This window comes from Lithobates pipiens, unplaced genomic scaffold (assembly GCF_037356315.1).
Source record: "Lithobates pipiens isolate NorthernLeopardFrog02 unplaced genomic scaffold, aLitPip1_a1.2 Scaffold_18, whole genome shotgun sequence".
NCBI lineage: Eukaryota > Metazoa > Chordata > Amphibia > Anura > Ranidae > Lithobates > Lithobates pipiens.
Window position 1 is genome coordinate 532,084,354 of NW_027507758.1, and position 19,637 is coordinate 532,103,990.

The window sequence follows — 19,637 nt, forward strand, 5'->3', positions numbered from 1 at the left end:
AGTTCACATTATGCTTAAAACTTGTCTCTTGTGTCTTCACTAATCATCCCTGCTCCTGACCTTGTCACGTGCCTCTAAAACAGTCTCTTCAGATCAATTTACATCTTTATTTCCCTTATTTGATTCTGCAAACTGGAGACCTGAGGTCCAGCCATTATTAAATGCAGACTGTACAAGAAATAACTAGACCAAGACAAAAAATAAATAAAAGATCTCTCTCTGGAGAGCTGGCAGAAAATTAGGTGCTCTAGAAGTAGGATGGATGCCATTTTGATACAAACCAGTGCCATGATAATGACGGCAGCTAAAGAAGGTAGAAACAAAGAAAACACACACGTTTTTAAGTTAAGGAGCTCATAAAATGTGTAAAATACAGCAGGTCAGTAAAATAAAAGTTTAAGAGGAGAAGTGCTGTCAATTGAAATTAATCTTGTTTTATCTTTTATTTTATAGAAAAAATTAACTAGAAATCTGATCAGTTACTATGGGTTTTTATTTTTTGTAGCAAATTCGATCATGCTTTGCTGGGGTTTTTATCTTCCTCTAGATCAGCTGTGGGTATGCGATTGTGTATATGGGATTTTATTTTTTTTATTTTTATTTTTTAACTGGATGGACTTGTGTCTTTTTTCAACCTGACTAACTATATAACTATTTCTCAGATTTCAAAGCACTGAAACACATTGATTTTCTGGGGGTATTAAAAATATGGTGAAGCTGACCAATATTATAAAAAATATATATATATATATATATATATATATATATGAATGAATTTCAGCTGAAGCCTAGACATTTACTTAAAATTGCATATTTTTATTTTATTTTCTACTGTTTAATGAATTAGCTCCCAAGTCTGGATTACAAAACCAAAAAAATTACCTGTCACTGAAAATCAAACTGACTTAAGGCTGAGTTCACACTATTGTGACTTTGATATTGTGTTTCCACATCCAACTCAGGAGATTGTGAACGACTCTCTATGGAGCCGGTTCATTCATCTCCGGAGCAGCTTCAGTGCGAATTGCACAGGAGTCCTCTGCATCTTTTGGTCCATTTGAGGTCTGAATTCAGCCAAAAATTCGGACTGCAATCGATCCTGAAATGGTGAACAGGGACACAACAGACCCCTGCTTTGAGCCGCTTCCTCCGTCAGTGTGAACCCAGCCCTAACTTAGAAATATGCAATTTTAAGTAAATGTCTAGGCTTCAGCTGAAATTCATTCATATATATATATATATATATATTTTTTTTTTTTATAATATTGGTCAGCTTCACCATATTTTTAATACCCCCAGAAAATCAATGTGTTTCAGTGCTTTGAAATCTGAGAAATAGTTATATAGTTAGTCAGGTTGAAAAAAGACACAAGTCCATCCAGTTAAAAAATAAAAATAAAAAAAATAAAATCCCATATACACAATCGCATACCCACAGCTGATCTAGAGGAAGATAAAAAACCCAGCAAAGCATGATCGAATTTGCTACAGAAGTGGAAAAAATTATTTCCTGATCCCCAAGAGGCAATTGGATATTCCCTGTATTAACTTTAGGACCGAAACTAGGGGAGGGCAGGGGGGACACCCCCAGGGTGACATCTAGGAAGTGACACCAGCTCTCCCATCAAGGCCCCACTCCCTGAGCATGGCGTTCTGCATTTATTATGTATCGCAGTAGAGAGCAGTGATGATGTGATCACATCAATGCTACTTTACATGATTCAGCACTGCCCACCTTTGGGAGAAGACAGAAGAGGACACATGACCAGGTAGAGAAGAGAAAACTGATAAAAGCTATTGAAAGAATTCAGAAAAAGTGCTTATTTAATTCAGAGACTTAAAGTGGATGTAAACCCAATGTCATACTCTCTAAACTATTGCCATAGTGGTTATCTAGAAGGATATGTATCCCTCCTGCATATATCTTTACCTGTCAAATGTCTCCCCACTGTCTGTTATGAGACCCAAAAAAACTGCAGATACTGTGGGTGGGTCTGTTGTCTGGAGCTCGGTGGGTGGAGTCGTGATGTCAGTAGACTCTGGCCCACCTCTACACCCTTGTCAATATGCATTTTCTCCTGTGTATTTCTTACACTGAACTTCTGCTATGATCTCTAACATCCAGTGAAAAGACAGGAAAGTAACCACATGACTTCAGCATGCCCAATTATGCTAAGCTGTGGAACATCCAATCCTGGCAGAGCAGCAGAAGAAAGGAGTGGGAGAGAATTAAAGGCTAGTGCACAAGATATGTAAGTTACCCACAGCAAGGGGGAGGATTTGACAAAGTTTTTCTCTGTCAAGATGTATCTCACTGAACAATAAGGGGATTGCTCAGAGCTGGATTAACTCTTTGTGGCAAGACTGGACTCAAATGATAGGAAATCGTATACTCTACATTATGACATAAAAAAAAAATGAGTTTACATCCACTTTAAGGGGTTAAAGCCCATAACTTTTTTATACTGCATTTGTGTCCCTTTCGGAGAAAGGCTCCTTACTTCCAGTAGGGACAAAGATGGGAAACATATCAAATGGAAGAGGTAGATAAAACAAAAACACATGTTTAATACTGTAGACAAAGAGTTATAATGTTAGTCCTAATGCTACCCTTCTTTCTCAGTCATGGAAGCATCAGCACCTCCCATTTCTTTTATGGATGGGCACAGGTACAGAAATCACAAATGTTCCTAATGGGGTCACAAAGAGAACTCAAGACCTGACACAAATGTAAACTCAAACATAAATTCTGGCCTGAGTTAGACCTTAGTCTAAGTTTTATAAATCATGCAGCACAGTAATTGCATCTGTGACCAGATGTAGTTCTTTACACAATCACATGAGTAAAGAACCATATTTAATTCTTTACACAATCACATGCATTTGGCTTGATGCCATGGCAGTGGGGGACACACCAATCTCTTCATGTACAGTACAGAACTAATTTCATTTTTTTTCACGAGCTAGGAAAACATAATGACAGATCAACAAAATATCTGTCCAATAATAAAGGCTGCAAAGAGGCACGTAGTCAATGGGCCTAGAAACATCTGACCTTAGGCCAACATTTTTGGATTTATCGAAGCCCACGTTTCCTAAATCCTTACTATAGTTTGACATAAATTGCATTGCATACTATTAATTAAAAAAAAAAAAAAAACACACATATCCAACTTCAACATTCTGTTTACTATTCTGAAAATGCCTGGTAGTTGCCACTCTGAAAGTAGGGCACTACAGGCACTCATGCCTGGACAAAGCCCACTTAGCATCTCTGTGCATTCATCTTGCCAGTTTGTCAGGTCTGAAGGGCACATGGCCTGCACACTTAACAGCACAGCCAAAACGATTCCATGTGCTATTCCAACTTGTGAGGCAGATGGAAAGTTGTGAGCAAAATAAAATGGAAAAAAAAAAAATTGTATTCACTAACAGAACTTAATGCAAAAACAAAAAAATGCAATACAGTAACATACAAACACTTCAAAAATCAGTATGTAAATGATGGAATTAAAAAGACAAAAGTGAAAAAAAAATACTAGCAAGTAAAAAAGATGGCACTTAATAATTACAATGGATCATTTTACAGACACACGCATATGATGCATGCATATTCACAAGTTTCAAGATGATTTATGTCCCCCAAATATATTTGATTGAAGGATTCTTCCTGTACTCAGACATGTGTGCCATTCTAAACCATCTTCAAAATTAACTTTTGACTTCCAATCATACTGTGAATATCTGTCCAATTTTACTTATGATAAAAGGGTTTGGGCAGAAATAAATCTTTTTTTGTTTTGTAAAGGGCATGAAAGGGTTATAGTAGTTGTGAGCTTTTCATTGCTGACCAGTTGGACATAGGGAAGGTATGCCTCAGTTCCTGTCTCAGCCATGGCAATTACTGAGATGCAATATAAGGGGAGATATTTTCAAAAGAGATAAATATAACAGTAAACATGTTTTAGTACCTTGAGCAAAGGGTAGAACCTCTGCCTGAAATATGTGCTTTACTAATACATGCAAAGCAACAGGGAAATTCCAAATAACACCACACTAAAAACATATACTAACCTTCCACTCGCTCCCCCACCATTCTGTTCAGCAGCCAAGAGTGAAAGCTCTTATAGGCTAATGGGTTGCCCATATGACAGTGCTGATAGGCCCAGCCCAGTACTGTTACACAGAGTCAGTCACATGCTCAAACAAAATGACATATGAAAAAGCAAAATTACATATGAAAACTCAAGACTTCACATGCTTCAAATGATCAAAGCTGAACCCAAAAGCACTGTGGTAAAATACTTCAGTTTGAGCAGAAGTAAGAGTTCTGGAACAGCCCAAGCAAGCCATAGTGCGATGTATACGCCTCCTAAATGCCTGCTAAAGCATATGTACTGCTGTAATTGATGACAAAAACTAGGGATGCACCGATACTAGTATCAGTATCTGTGGCGATTCCGAGTATTTGCATGAGTATCGGTACTCTCGTGCAGATTCCTAATCCGATACCAGTTGTATTGGACCAGGCGTCCTCAAGCTCAGCAGGGGGGCTGGGCAGCCTAACAGGTGATCGGTGCAGCCAGTTAAGCACCAATCTCCCTGTATAGCTTTTCTGACAGCCGCTCAAGGGAGACGAGGAGAAGCGGCTTTATTGAAAGTTATACAGGGAGATTGGTGCTTTTAACTGCCCCCACCACCACATCGATCACCCCCAACTGTCCCTGTGTTATCCACCGCTTCCTCCTCCCTCTCTTCGGTGCCCTCCTCCCTCCTTCCAGGTCCACGGCTCCCCGTGTCTTCCTCCGGCCACCCCTGTCCCAGATCTGTCTGAATGGAGAGTGGAGGAAATAGATGGTAAATATGTAATTTACTGGCTCCTTTCTTTTCTGAATGAACAGTCAGTGATCACTGACTCTGCCCATTCATAACTGAAACATTGTAACCTGTGTTTACGATGCTTCAGTTTATGAATGGAAAGGAGGAGCCTCTGTCTCCTCTCCATTCATTTTCGGTTCAGCTGAGGCTGAAGAGAAAGGGATTGGGGAATCTGTGTCCTTACTCCCTTTCCCTGTCTCAAAGGGAAGATTTCAGGGGTCTGTTTAGACCTCTAATATCTCACTAAAGCGCCCCCCCCCCCCCAAAAGGGGCGATAAAAAACAAAAGAGAAGAGAACTGTAATAAAAACATATTTAAAGGTGAAATTGTAAAAATAATAAAAAATGAAATAAAAAAAAAAAAAAAAACAGAAGGGGGTCGGGGGTGGAACCAGCAGCCGAAGGACATGGCCCCATGAGAGGAGAGCTCTGGGATCTCACAGCGGTTCCTACTCAGACCAGCAAATGCAGACAGCCCAAAAGTGCCTCTCAAACATCTGCAAGCCAGTGCCACCTCACCGATCGCTATGGGGATGCAAAAACCTCCCCCTGGACCCCACTGACGACCTACTTCAGGCCTGCTGAAGACCGTTCACCCAAAGATGGCACCGGCTGGGAGCAGACACGTTCTCCCTCCAGCCACAGCACTCCACTCGACCCCGCACACCAGTGGCAGGAGCCGCTCCTCTCCCAGGGAGTCTCCAGGCAATAGCCCTCTCAAAACGAATCCCAGGAAGTCCCCAGCACATCAGTATGCAGGTGAGAGGGGACAGGTGGACATCTCAGAGGACTCTACCCGAGAGTTCATTGAGTGCATTGATGACTACCCTGCAGTTGGGCAGCCCCTGTCAGATAAAATGCTGACGGACATGCTGGTGTCACTGACGGGATCACTACATAAGGACATGATGTTCATGGTATCTCACAATAGAAGAGAGGTAGAGGACCTGGGAGATTGGGTACATCATGTGGAGGACAAAATGGGGGATTTTGCAGTAGCGCACAATGAACTGGTAGATGCTCACAATGAGGCAGAAGCTGAATTACTAGCCATTAAGTCCAAATTAGCTGATTTGGAAGACCGTTCCAGGAGGAACAATGTCAAGTTCAGGGGAGTTGTTGAAACAATCCCTCCAGCTGAATTACGTTCCAGCAAATGATTGAGTCTCTGCTGCCTGAGGTGCCCAAAAGAGAAGTAGTGGTAGACAGTGCTCATAGGTTCCCCAAACCGCCCTTTTTTGCCTGAAAATGTACCACGGAAGTCATAGCATGTATTCATTTTTATCATGTGAAAGAGACACTCATGCAAGCCCGCAACAAATTAGTTCCGCTCACTAAAATGTACCATGACCATGAAGTGGTTTACCGCTGGGGTTTCCCCACCAAATTGATAGTTACCTGGAAAAGATAACTGTAAAATTGTAAACCGGAATGCAATTTGTGGAACAATTGGGGCTGCTACCACTGGACCACCAAATTCAACCAGAAGGTGCCCCACCAAAGAAAATTGATCCTCTGTGGAACAAGGCTCCCGTCTGAAAAATGTAAAAATTATTTAGGCTATACTTGGGAGGCATTTTAGTAGCATTTACGTGGCTCCATTGAGCTGATAACCCCACTCAAGAAGAAGCAGTAGTTACTACTGTAGTTAACTTTGCACATATTTTTTATGCTTCACTTTTTGTGTTGTTTTTTGCTATTCTTAAGTTATCTATTGATACCATCGATGCCAAGCTCACCCTTGGGAAGACACAAGCTTCAGAACCAAGCTGCCTGCGTGGTCTTTAGCATCAGAAAACCCACAGATCATCTCCATTACCAGGTACTTCTCGCTCTACAAAACTCTCCAGGTTAGACACCTAATCACCAATAGAGCTAGAAGGTCCATTGCAGTAAATGGAGAGATATGGCAAGAGTTACAGGTTAATCCATATAACAAAGTAGGCATCTCACGATTTTATACCCACTTACTGTCTAAGGAGGAAGGTACCAAAACAGCCCATATGTTAGCATGGGAAAAGGATTTAGGAATCTCGCTCAACAGTATTGAATGGAAGCAGGCTAGGAGGGCTACCTTTAAGGCCTCCAGGTGTGTTAACCATTGGGATAACATTCTAAACATGACAAACAGAAGCTATCTTGTTCCACTTAGGCTGTCCAGAATCTTCCCTAACACTGAAGCTAAGTGTTGGAGAGGGTTTGGAGACATAGGGACTATATTCCATATATTCTGGAAGTGCAGATGTTTACACAGCCTCTGGAATGGAATATTCTCTCTGATTTCCGGGCTTCTTTCTCTTCCCAATGCCAGAGATGGCTCTCCATCAAAAACTAGGAAATGTCCCAAAACTATTTTGCTTTCTAATCATCCAAATCCTCACTGCTGCCCGTATGACCATTGCATCTTTATGGAAATCCAATTTAGCCCCTAATGTGTCAGAAACAATTTAAAAAAGTATAAAATTCTGCCCTGCTTGAAATAACTTTGGCTTATGGTGCAGAGTCTACTAAACAAAAATGATGATAATTGGAACTGTTGGCTCTGTGAATTCCCATTAAAGAACATTTAGTATGTAGCTTTTGGAATTCTTTTGGAGTTCTGGGTATCATGTGGTGTCCATGTTGGTTTGCTTTTGTTACTCTTTATTTTAATTCTTTTTGTTTACAAGTTATAGCATTGGCCACGCTATTGGTATTTAACATGCCTGAGTTAATGGAAATTTCGTACCTTTGTATACCATTACTTATTATACATGTTGAAATGGTGATTGTATGACTGTAATTTGCATTCAGTTCAATAAAAAATAATAAAAAAACAAAAAAACACTAACACCGTCCAATCCCCCCCCCCCCTCCAAAAAAAAAGTATCAGTAATTGTGCTCTTTCTTAAAAAAGTGGTATCTGTGCAACCCTGCAAGACCATCAACTTAGAGCTCAAACCAAGGACTTACTGGTATTACTGTCTAGACTTAAATTATAAGTTCATCCAAAAACTCTCAAAACTAACCTATCTAACCCTGTAAAGCAAAAATTGCTATGGATACCTTCTCAGCAGCTGCTCCGGTTACACGCTGAGCTGTCAGTAGCGGCTTCTCTGTGTAGGCCTGTGCAGGAGAGGCAGCAAACAACACAAGCCCCATAGTCAGTCTATAGGTGACACCATTTCCAGGAATCTCCCAGCTGTTGTCAGCTGTCTCTTCTACACAGCTTCCGCTGCTGGAGTTTGGACCGGATCAGCAGCAAAAAAGGTATGTATAGCGATTTTTGCCTTACAGGGTTAGATAGATTAATCTTAGAATGTGGCTGCAAGTAGATTTAGAGTTAGTTTTTGGCTGAACTTTCACTTTAAGAGAAGAAGTTTGAATCACAACTAAAAGTATGGCAGGCACTTTTTGCATGCTGTTTAGGCTTGTAGCAGCAACACTCAAAACACCTGACAATAACGTTAAGAAGACAGTTACCTGGCTGACAGCATGTAAGGAAAAGGTGATCTCATCAGTGAAAGCAATGATATCACTGGGGCTGAGCCTGTCAAAATACTTCTTGCAGATATCGTATGCCTGGCTCCATTCACTGGGAGATTGTGGTGCTTTCTTTAGTAGTTGGGGGTCACCATTCCAAAAGAGTTTCTTCAGCCACGTACAATGCACAGAGCTGGAAGAGAGCATGGTGCCATCTGGCTCTGGGATTCTGGAAGCCAGCTTAGAAATGGCCAAAACATTTTGACTGGTGAGGATGGGCTTCAGAGCTTCCAGGGGGCTTGAGTTAGAGTCAGACATCTTTCTGTAATCCAGTCCTGTTGAGAAACCATTACATCAATTTTATTTTTTGTGACATACGAACAAACCCCATCCTCTGACTAATCCAAAACCTGGATAGGGCTGTGGCATACAGTGAATCTGGAAAGTATTCACATCACTTCACTTTTTCCACATTTTGTTGTGTTATAGCCTTATTCCAAAATTGATCAAATTCATTATTTTCACCCACAATGACAACATGAAAAACATTTTTGAAATCTTTGGAAAAGTATTAAAAATAAAAACAAATAAAAAAAATCTTATGTACATAAGTATTCACAGCCTTTGCCATGACACTCAAAATTGACCTCAAGTGCATCTTGTTTCCACTGATCATCTTTGAGATGTTTCTACAACTTGATTGGAGTCCACCTGTGGTAAATTCAGTTTATTGGATATGATTTAGAAAGGCACACACCTATCTATATAAGGTCCCACAGTTAACAGTAAACGTCAGAGCACAAACCAAGCCATGAAGTTCAAGGAATTGTCTGTAGATGTCTGAGACAGGATTGTATCAAGGCACAGATTTGGGAAAAATTTAGAAAAATTCCTGCAGCACTGAATGTCCCAATGAGCACAGTGGCCTCCATCATCGGTAAATGGAAAAAGGTTTGGAACCACCAGGACTCTTCCTAGAGAGGTCCACCCAGCCAAACTGAGTGATCGGGGGAGAAGGGCCTTAGCCAGGGAGGTTACCAAGAACCTGATGGTTACTGTGACAGAGTCCCAGCATTTCTCTGTGGAGATATGAAAACCTTCCAGAAGTACAACCATCTCTGCAGAACTCCACCACTCAGGCCTGTAAAGTAGCGTGGCCGAACAGAAGCCATTTCTCAGTAAAAGACATGGCAGCCTGCCTGGAGTTTGCCAAAAAGTACCTGAAGGAGTCTCAGACCATGAGAAACAAAATTCTCTGGTCTGATGAAACAAAGATTGAACTCTTTGGCCTGAATGGCAAGCATTATGTCTGGAGCCAACCAGGCACCGCTTACCACCTGGCCAATACTGTCCCTACAGTGAAGCATGGTGGTGGCAGCATCATACTGTGGGGATGTTTTTCAGCAACATGAACTGGGAGACTAGTCAGGATCCAGGGAAAGATGAAAGGAGCAATGTACAGAGACATCCTTTGATGGAAACCTGCTCCAGAGCACTCTGGACCTCTGACTTAGGGGGAGATTCATCTTCCAACAGGACAATGACCCTAAGCACACAGTCAAGATAACAAAGAAGTGGCTATGGGACAACTCTGTCAATGTCCTTGAGTGGTCCAGTCAGAGCCCAGATTAGAGAGTGAACATCTCTGGAGAGATCTGAAAATGGCTGTGCACTGACGCCCCCTATCCAACTTGATGGCACTCGACAAGTCCTGCAAAGAAGAATGGGACAAACTGCCCAAAATAGGTGTGCCAAGCTTATAGCATCATACCAAAAAATACTTGCGGCTGTAATTGGTGCCAAAGGTGTGTTAAAAAAGTACTGAGCAAAGGCTGCGAATACTTATGTACATGTGATTTTTTCACCTCCAAGCTACCTCTTTTAAATCTGAACTTTCCTTAAACTGCTAAATATATATGTGAACTTTCTTAGCTACCAAAAAAAAATGTATTTTTAGTTTTGTGAGCCAGGCACTGCTAACAGACAGCACACCCAGATCCGTGACCTCACTTTTGTCCACAGCAGTTAAGCAATACAGTTTGGTTACTGAAATTTCATTTGTTTACTAACTGAAAAATGATTGAACACAAGCATTAGGATGTGATCCTCTCTCTGCTCTTTGATTCTGTAAGCAATTTCCCAGGCCAGGACTCACTCACTGCCTGACTCTTCCTCCCTTAGTATACAAGCATCTGTGTTGAAGATAACAGAAATATATAGGATGCATTCAGATACATACACAAGGCATGCTAAAAAGGTGTTTGATAACTGTTCTAATGAATGAATAAATGGAATGGGTGATGTTTCTCCTATTTTTCTGGAGTTGTAATTTAAGGTATTGATACACATACATTATAGGTATTTGTTTGGACATGCTTTGAGTGCGATGGAAGGTGTATCTTTGTATGCAGACCCCAAAAAATCATTTCCATTGTTGCTCAAATGATATAGCCGGATGGATGGAATTCCCAAATCTCTCTCATCTAGACATAATATACCTATACGGTATGTATGAAAATGACCTGACCACTGCTGGAGGTTAGCTTTAATAATGTCAATAAGGTCCGCAAAGTAAATCTGACTGTTACACATTATATTTTTATGAGAGTTGTCGTTATGCCTGGAAAAAAAACACAAAGACAAAGATGATGGAGAGCGTGGATGCAAAAGAATAAAAATGGAAAGTGGCCTGAGGTTTCAGGTTGGAGAAAGTAGTATTAGTACAAGCTCTGTGCCTGAGGCTCAAAAATCCCTAGTTACATCTTCAGACAACATAATCATTGCTTTGTCGTTTCCTTGTTGCCATTACCTGTGATGCAGAAACATTTCTACACAATGATAAGCAATTCCTGCATACAAGTCACAAACTAATCAGCCTGTAAATGTTGCACTGTTCCTGAGAGCTCTCCATGGTACTGAAGGCCTTTCATAGTATAGACATGACATGTAGCAAATGCACTGCTAGCTACGGTGTGCCTGCGTGTTTGTATGTACAGTAGTGCTTATATGTTTGCATACCCTGGCAGAATTTATGATTTCTTGGCCATTTTTCAGAGAATATGAATGATAACACAAAAACGTTTCTTTCACTTATGGTTAGTGTTTGAGTGAAGCCATGTATTATCAATCAACTGTGTTTACTCTTTTTAAATCATAACCACAGCAGAAACGACTGAAATGACCCTGATCAAAAGTGCACATACCCCAGTTATTAATACCGTGTATTGCCCCCTTTAACATCAATGACAGCTTAAAGTCTATTGTGGTATTTGTGGATGAGGTTCTTTATCTTCTCAGATGGTAAAGCTGTCCATTCCTGGGCGACTGCCCTCAAGCAAACCAAGAGTGGCAAAAGCCCGGGCCCTGATGGCCTGCCAGCAGTCTACTATAAGACCTTCTCGGAGGTTCTTCAAGAACCATTTAGGAGAGCCTTCAACTCCTTATCTGACACTATGCCTCTCCATCCAGACATGCTTGAAGCCCATATAGTAGTAATACCGAAAGGCGACAAAGACCCGACCAAGACTGAAAACTATAGGCCTATCTCTCTCCTAAATACTGATCTGAAAATTTTCTCCAAAATTATCGCGAACAGACTTCTCCCACTTATCCCCAAATTAGTTTCGACTGACCAAGTTGGTTTTGTCCCTGGCCAAGAGGCAAGGGACAACACGCTTAAAGCCCTCAACATTCATCACTTGATAACGTCGACTGGTCAGAGGGGTTTCTTCCTTTCACTTGACGCGGAGAAGGCATTCGACAGGGTGGCATGGGATTACATGCAGTGGGTCCTCCAGACCATTGGTTTGGGACCCCAGATACGTAGATTTGTAGATTCCTTGTATGTACACCCAAAAGCGAAGATAAGAGTTAATAACACCCTGTCGGATGCCTTCTCCATACACAACGGAATCAGGCAAGGATGCCCTCTTCTGTCCCCGATCTTATACATCCTTACTCTGGAACCCTTTCTGAACAGCCTACGAGCGAATACGGATATCACAGGGGTCCACTCCACATTGAAAGAATATAAAATTGCCGCTTACGCGGACGACATCTTAATGTTCCTTACTAACCCGCACATATCGATCCCCTCCCTGCTAAAAGAATTTAACCTATTTCGTTCCCTCTCCAACCTTAAAATTAACTTCAAGAAATCTTATGCCCTAAATATTTCACTATCTCCCACGGAAGTTGAACAATGTAAACATAATTTCCCTTTTCAATGGACTGATGACAACATTACATACTTGGGGGTCCAAATTACAAAAAATCTGGACGACTTGTACGCTAAAAACTTTATACCTACGCTTAACAAAATCATATCAGACCTAAAAAAATGGAATAAACCGATCTTCTCATGGTTTGGTAGAGCCTCTATTTTGAAGATGAATATATTGCCCCGTCTTCTTTATCTTCTACAAGCTATGCCAATCAATCTTCCTTTGGCTTTCTTTAAATCCTATAAGCAGACTTGTACCAAGTTTCTATGGAATGGGCGACGACCCAGAATCAGTTTCTTTCAACTCTCCCTTCCCAAAAACAAAGGTGGAATAGGCCTTCCTGATATCAGTAATTACTACAAAGCTACTCATCTAACTAGGATAATAGACTGGAACGTTCATTCGCCTTTTAAAGATTGGGTAGCCCTAGAAGCCTCATTCATAGCTGCCCCTCTGAAACATTTACCATGGATTAATCACTCTAATAAGATGGCCACGGTCAAATCTCATCCACTTGTCGCTCCTACTATACAATGCTTCCACACTACCTGTACACAAAATAACATATCATCCACATTTAGTCCCCTTACTCCGTTGAAAATGAATCCAAATTTTACTCCAGGTATGCACAAGTCCTTCCTCGTTAAGCACTGGACACAAGAGCCGATATTGGCTAAGTCTTTTTATAAAAATGGACGAATGCTCTCAGCCGGACAATTGGCTCTAGCTATGCGTTCACCACCCATACCTTTTTGGACATTCCAGCAAATTCAGCATTTCCTGACACATTCCGCACAACACTCAGAGTACTCTAGGTCACTGACCCCATTTGAGCAACTTTGCTCCTCCACGACGCCCATGACACATCTTATCTCCTTAACTCACTCTCTCTTGTTTGAAGGCCACGATCCCACGTCCTCTTTAGCTTGTAAGGCCTGGGAAAGAGATCTAGACACTTCCCTCTCCTGCGAGGACTGGGAAAAGATATTGCTTAATATTCATAAAGGCACGCTGAATGTCACCACCCAGGAAAACGGGTTCAAACTCCTGAGTCGCTGGTACCGAACTCCGGCTCTACTTCACACCTGGGACCCACACACTTCAGATACCTGCTGGAGATGCCATAATCATCGGGGTACACTTCTACAGATCCACGAAGTAATCCACAAAATAACGGACGTGACTGTCCCCTTTACTCCGGCCCAATATCTTCTACATCACAATACCTCCCTGAAATCTTCTTATCGAAAATCTCTCACACTCCATTTGATTAGCGCAGCCAAACAGTGCATCCCGATCTATTGGAAGTCCTCAAATACACCCTCCATTAAAGAATGGTTACACAGAGTTGACAAAATCGCTAACATGGAAAAACTAATCCATATTACTAAAGATACGCCGACTAAATTTGGCTCGAAGTGGACTCCTTGGCAGATATTCATAACCTCCGATACATTTCATGATTTAGCGAGATGATATCCTTATTTGTATGATCTGTTGATCATTAATATGAGACGAGTGATGGAGCATTTCTCTGTACCTCTGTCCCACTTTCTATTCCATTCCCTTTACCTCTCTATGGCCCTCCCCCCCTCCTACATACACTGCACAGCCATGTTTCACTTGGCCTATACCCGCCCCAGTAAATTGAGATGTCGATTACGTTATACCGGTTTTTAAAACTTACGATTTGATTTTCGTTAGATTTATATGCGAGTAATATACATATTCTTGAATGTTCTTTATTCCATGTCAGATGACTCCCATTGTCTAAGCTATCAGTTTTATGCCCTATGTTACATATGAACCATTTGTTATTTGAGAAATAACATGCTGTTTATCCACCTTCCTTTTCCTCCTACGAAGCATCTATGTATTAAAGGTGTAATTCTCTGTATTTTGTTATATTGAAAATAAAAATCTTTTTGGAAAAAAAAAAAAAAAAAGCTGTCCATTCCTCTTGGCAAAAAGCCTTCAGTTCCTCTAAATTCTGTAATATATATATATATATATATATATATATATATATATATATATATATATATATACACACTCACTTTTAAAGTTTATAAAATTCAGTTTTAAAGATCAGTCAGGAGTCAAACAAAAGTCTTCAATAATTGTCTCAATAAATTAACCCTAGTATGTGTATGTATTAATGTGATTTAGGGACCTTAGATTGTAATCTCCTTGAGGGCAGGGACTGGTGTAAATGTACTACCCCTGCAGCCCTGAAGATCTACATCTGGATTTCCCCATCTTTGGCAAACAGCCCGAAAAATGTCGGGGTGAAGAGACCATTCTCCTGGGAATAACTGATGGCGACTTAAGTAGTCCGTCTACCAATTCTCTATTCCCGGAATGAAGACTGCCGATAGGCACAGAATATTCCTTTCTGCCCAAGTTAGAATATGGTTCACCTCTCTCTGCGCTGAGACTCTTAGTGATTGATATAGACCACAGCCATGGCATTGTCGGATTGGATCCTGACAGGACAATCCCTTAACCTGGAAGTCCAGGCTTTCAGAGCCAGATGCACTGCCCGAATCTCTAGGATGCTGATGGGCAAACTCTTTCGGTTCTTGACCAGTGTCCCTGGACAGTCGTCTTGTCTAGTACTGCTTCCCAGCCTTAAAGACTGGCATCAGTCATTACTACTTCCCAGATAATTGGTCTCAAGGACTTTCCTTTTAGCAGATTCTGGGTTAGTAACCACCAACTGAGGCTTTGGGACACTCTTGGGCACAGCTGCATTGGCAAGCCCAAAGCTTGGATCATTTTGTTCCAAGCAGATAGGATACTGTTTTGCAACAGTCTCGAATGGAATTGGGCATAGGGGACTGCTTTGAATGAAGCCATCATCTTTCCTAACAACCTCATGCAAAGGCAAATTGAGGGATTTATTTTTGACCTGACCAGCCACACCAGCTCTCGTATGGAGCTGATCTTTGCCTAAAGGCAAGAACACCCTTTTCTAGGCTGTGTCTATGATCAGGCCCAAATACTCCAGCGTTTTTAATGGTTTTAAAGGAAAACTTCTCTAGGTTGGGGATCCAACCCAGACTTTCCAGGTAACTGGTTGTAATGCATACAATTTGCTCCAAGCGAGCCACTGACTGGTCTATTAGCAACGGATCATCTAGGTACGCCAAGGCTGTTATGCCCCTGCCCTTAACCTGGCTAGAGGTGGGGCCAGAACTTTTGTGAATACCCGGGGTGCTGTGGATAGCCCAAAGGGCAAGGCTTCGAATTTGAGAAACCTTTGGTGAGGGGGAAATATAGGGACATGCAGATATGTATCCCTGATGTCGATGGACGCCAAAAGTTATCTCCTTGTAGGATGAAGGCCACTGACCTGATCGACTCCATGCGAAAGGAGTGGATTTTTCAGGAAGCCATTTCGATTCCTTAGATATAGAATGGGTCTCACATCTCCATTTGGCTTTGATACTGTAAATAGGTTTGAATAAAACCCCAAACCTTGCTCTTCTGTGGGGATCTGTATGATCACCCCCTGAGCCAATAATGGGTCTAATGCTTGAAACAGGAATTTCCTTTTCCCTGGATCCTTGGGAACGTTTGATCTCAGAAAACGAGACAGTGAAAACCCCCGAAATTCTAGTTTGTATCCTAGAGACACCGTGGAGAGAATCCATCTGTCCTGAATTTCCCTTTGCCAGACTTCTGAGTAATGCAGAAGTCTTCCCCCCACTCTGGTGCTTCTTCATGAAGAGGCTTTAGTATTCTTCTTTGCAGCTTTCCAGCCCCAGGTCTTCTTTTGAGCATGGGCCTGCCCCTGAGGTTTTCCTCTAGAGTCTGACGGCAGAGGGCTTCGCCACTGCCTAGAGGCGAATGCCCCTGGCATAGGAGAACAAGTCAGTTTAAACAAAGGATGTTTATACTTTCTTTTGACTGGCTAAAGAGTACTCTTTCCATTAGAAATCGCTTGGATGTATTTATCCAAATTATCGCCAAATAGTCGCTCCCCATGAAAGGGGAAACTAGTCAGAAGCTTCTTGCAAGGTGCTTCGGCTGACCAATTTTTTAACCAAATGGACCTATGCATGTGTACTAGTACAAGCGCAAGCGCCTGGTGAATAGAATCTTTCATAGTGTCTATGGCAAAACATAATGCTTTTGGTAGTTCGGCCAGCTCACAGGCCTGTTGTGCAGGGAGCTCTGTCAGGCAATAGGCATCTGTCAGTCCTTTAAGGACTGACATATGCCTATTGTTGCGACTGCAGGCTGAGTAACGTTCCCTGGAGGATTTTAACAGGAATGCCAACTTTTTATCTGTTGGATCTTTAAGCATTTGTGCATTGTCTACAGGACAAGTTAAACTTTTATTCACACTGGAAATCACAGTGTCAACTGCTGGAACCTTCCATTTTTTGGTGAATTCTCCTCCATGGGATAGAGAACTGAGAATCTCTTTGGAGGGAGAAAATGCTTATGCGGATGATCCCTTTCAGCATAAATAAGCTTTTCCAGTAACGCATGGACCGGAAATGAATGAAAAGGCTGTAAAGGTTTTAAAGAACCCAAGGAAGAAACCAGACTTTCAGCTACCTCTGTTAGGGTTAGCATAACAGTGGGACAAACCATTTCCATAAGGATTTTTACCTCAGATTGTGAAGCTGAATCATCAACTGTTGTTTCCTCCTCAGAGGAATAATCAGCTTGTTTTTTCTCTCGATCGCCTGAGGGCAATACCTCATCCTGTCCCCACTGTTTCCTTGGTAAAGGACTGAAGTGGGGGAGGGGGATCTAGCACGCTCCCTATCCACTTGAATAGTGGCTGTGATTAAAGCTGCTAATCTTCCTTCTAGGCCCTGCAGGGCAAAGGAAAATGCATCTTCAGTCACGTATACAGGGGCTGAAGTGTGAGAGCAGTTGCACCACCAATCGGATCCAAAGACTCACCCTGGCTTGCCATATCTGGTATCTCTGGAGAGGATGACAGTGTGGAGGCATGACAGGTGTTCCCAGCACCTGGGGGTGGAACTTTTGGTGCCTTTGTGTAACCTTGGAAGCCATAGTGCTAAGCACAAAAGCAGAGGCACTCAAATAAAAATGTACTATTTGCTGAGCAATACTATAGAAATAACAATGACAGCATAACGATCAATCTGATGCTAAAAAATGTTTTTTTTTTTTTATATAGCAGTTGAGGCTTACTTAGTGCTATCACACTTTGCCAAATAATCATAAAACACTGCTAAACAGAATCTTGTGTCTACTTAGACAGATAGGATGACTGTACTTAATAAGTACCCCGAGTCCTCTAGTTTCCCCAATTGGGGGGAGATGAATAATAATGAACCCCCTCCTCTACTGAGACACACCACGCTGTTGTAGCTGGACTTTGCAGTTCCTAAGCTTTTGTCTTATCTTTTCCTCGCTGCAGGATACTGCTGAAAATAGACAGATCCAAACTTCACCCATCGCGGCAGGCAGCGTTAGTAAACCTTCAAAGACTGGGTCCCTTAATAGGGGTTCCACTCCTTTGGACCCCTATCGCACCCCCTTCAGGAGCAACTTTAGGTAAGGTAGCAAGACCAAAAAGAGTCCTGGTTCCTAGGGTCCAGCCCTCAAAGAGAGTAACAGTCAAATCCTCGCTCTTCTATGCGAGGCACGGGTACCATCCTGTGGTCTCAGTGGCTTGGATGGATCCGGCTGTGGAGGTTATTTAAATCCAGTATGGATCCCTCCTGGAGCTCTTCAGAGAACATCTTCACTCGTGACCAACACCTAAGATACTGGTGAAAAAACTGAGGTACTCCTGGAAGGAGGCGGGGTTATATAGGGGAGTGAACTTCCTGTATTGGGGCCCATAACCCATTAAGTAATTACTTAAGGCTCTGTGTCCCATGATGTACAATAAAGAAAATTACCTTTCATTTTCAATCGGCAGCCGCTGTAATTTTCTGAAAATACAATGCAATATGGCTGCCTGGAGTTGTTCTGTACACAGAATGTGTACTGACCCCCCCCCCCCCCCCCCCCCAACATAATTTCCTGCTTGTGAGGTCTGCCTAAGATACAAGTCAAATTTCAGGCATTCCCTGGAACAAAAATGTAATTTTTGGTGAGATACTCCCAATAGGACCATGTCTAAAGGGATGGAGGCCCCGCAGCTTTCCTTATTTGTGCTCTGCAGCTGCACAGCTGATTGATAATTATGAAACCACTCCCATTAGATCCACTGAGCACAGGGCCACAGAGCAACAAACAGTGATTTTTTCAGAATAACAAAAGGTAGGAATCAGCAACAACAAAAGTGGTGTTAATGCTTTAAATGATGCATACTGGCATTGCTGAACCTTGGTCTGTTCATCTAGTTTTGAAGAAACTGGTTATTAAAGTGTTAAAATACATGCACTTATAATGCAACAATACCCCCCATTGCAAGTGTTAAATGCTGGTTGAGTCTAGAGGTAGAGAAATAAGCTGTAATACTTACTGTACCTCATTTATTGTGCTGACAGGTTTTCAACACTCACCACTTTCTACCCACAAGCCTAAGCATGGGTGGATCTTCACCGTCCACACTTACAATGCAGGGCTACTGATCCTGCAATGTACGTGGGACCGTCGGCCACAGAGTGTTCAAAAACAGGCTCTGGGAGACTGGATGCACAGTATGGTAGAAGCCTGCCATATTGAGGAATAAAGTAAGCTTTACAGCTTATTCCTCTGATGCTATATATGATGCTAGAACCACTTTAAAAATGGAAGCAATGAGAGTCCTACCTTGTGCCACTGCTTTCAGTTTCTTCAGGAGTTTCACATGACACTCAGGATTAATAGCGTGTGTAATATACTGGGAACAGCCACACTGCTCCAGTAGAGTATAATAGTAGAGCAGTCGATAAAGGTCCTTGCCTTCAATAGTTGGATACACATATTTTGTCATGTGCTCATAAAACAATCGAGGGTCGGATTTCAAAGTCTCAAAAAGGCTGAGGGACTGTACTCGTGCCTCAATTTCTGCTGTAGTCAACCTGCAAGGAATTAAATGGAAAACTATTTTAGCCTCACAGAAGAAGGAACATATGGAAACCACTGCAAAATT

At 41.8% G+C, this 19,637-nt stretch overlaps 1 protein-coding gene across 2 annotated transcripts in view; it reads right to left on the reverse strand.

Moving 5' to 3' along the window:
* NBAS (NBAS subunit of NRZ tethering complex) overlaps positions 1-19,637 on the reverse strand; it is a 1,050,553-nt gene that overhangs the window by 324,952 nt on the left and 705,964 nt on the right. For both annotated transcript variants that reach the window (XM_077488811.1, XM_077488809.1), the window contains 2 exons: positions 19,316-19,566; positions 8,340-8,674 (listed from right to left, as the gene is read on the reverse strand). In XM_077488811.1, the coding sequence (XP_077344937.1) occupies positions 8,340-8,674; positions 19,316-19,566 (586 nt within the window). The remainder of the gene's footprint in view (positions 1-8,339; positions 8,675-19,315; positions 19,567-19,637) is intronic.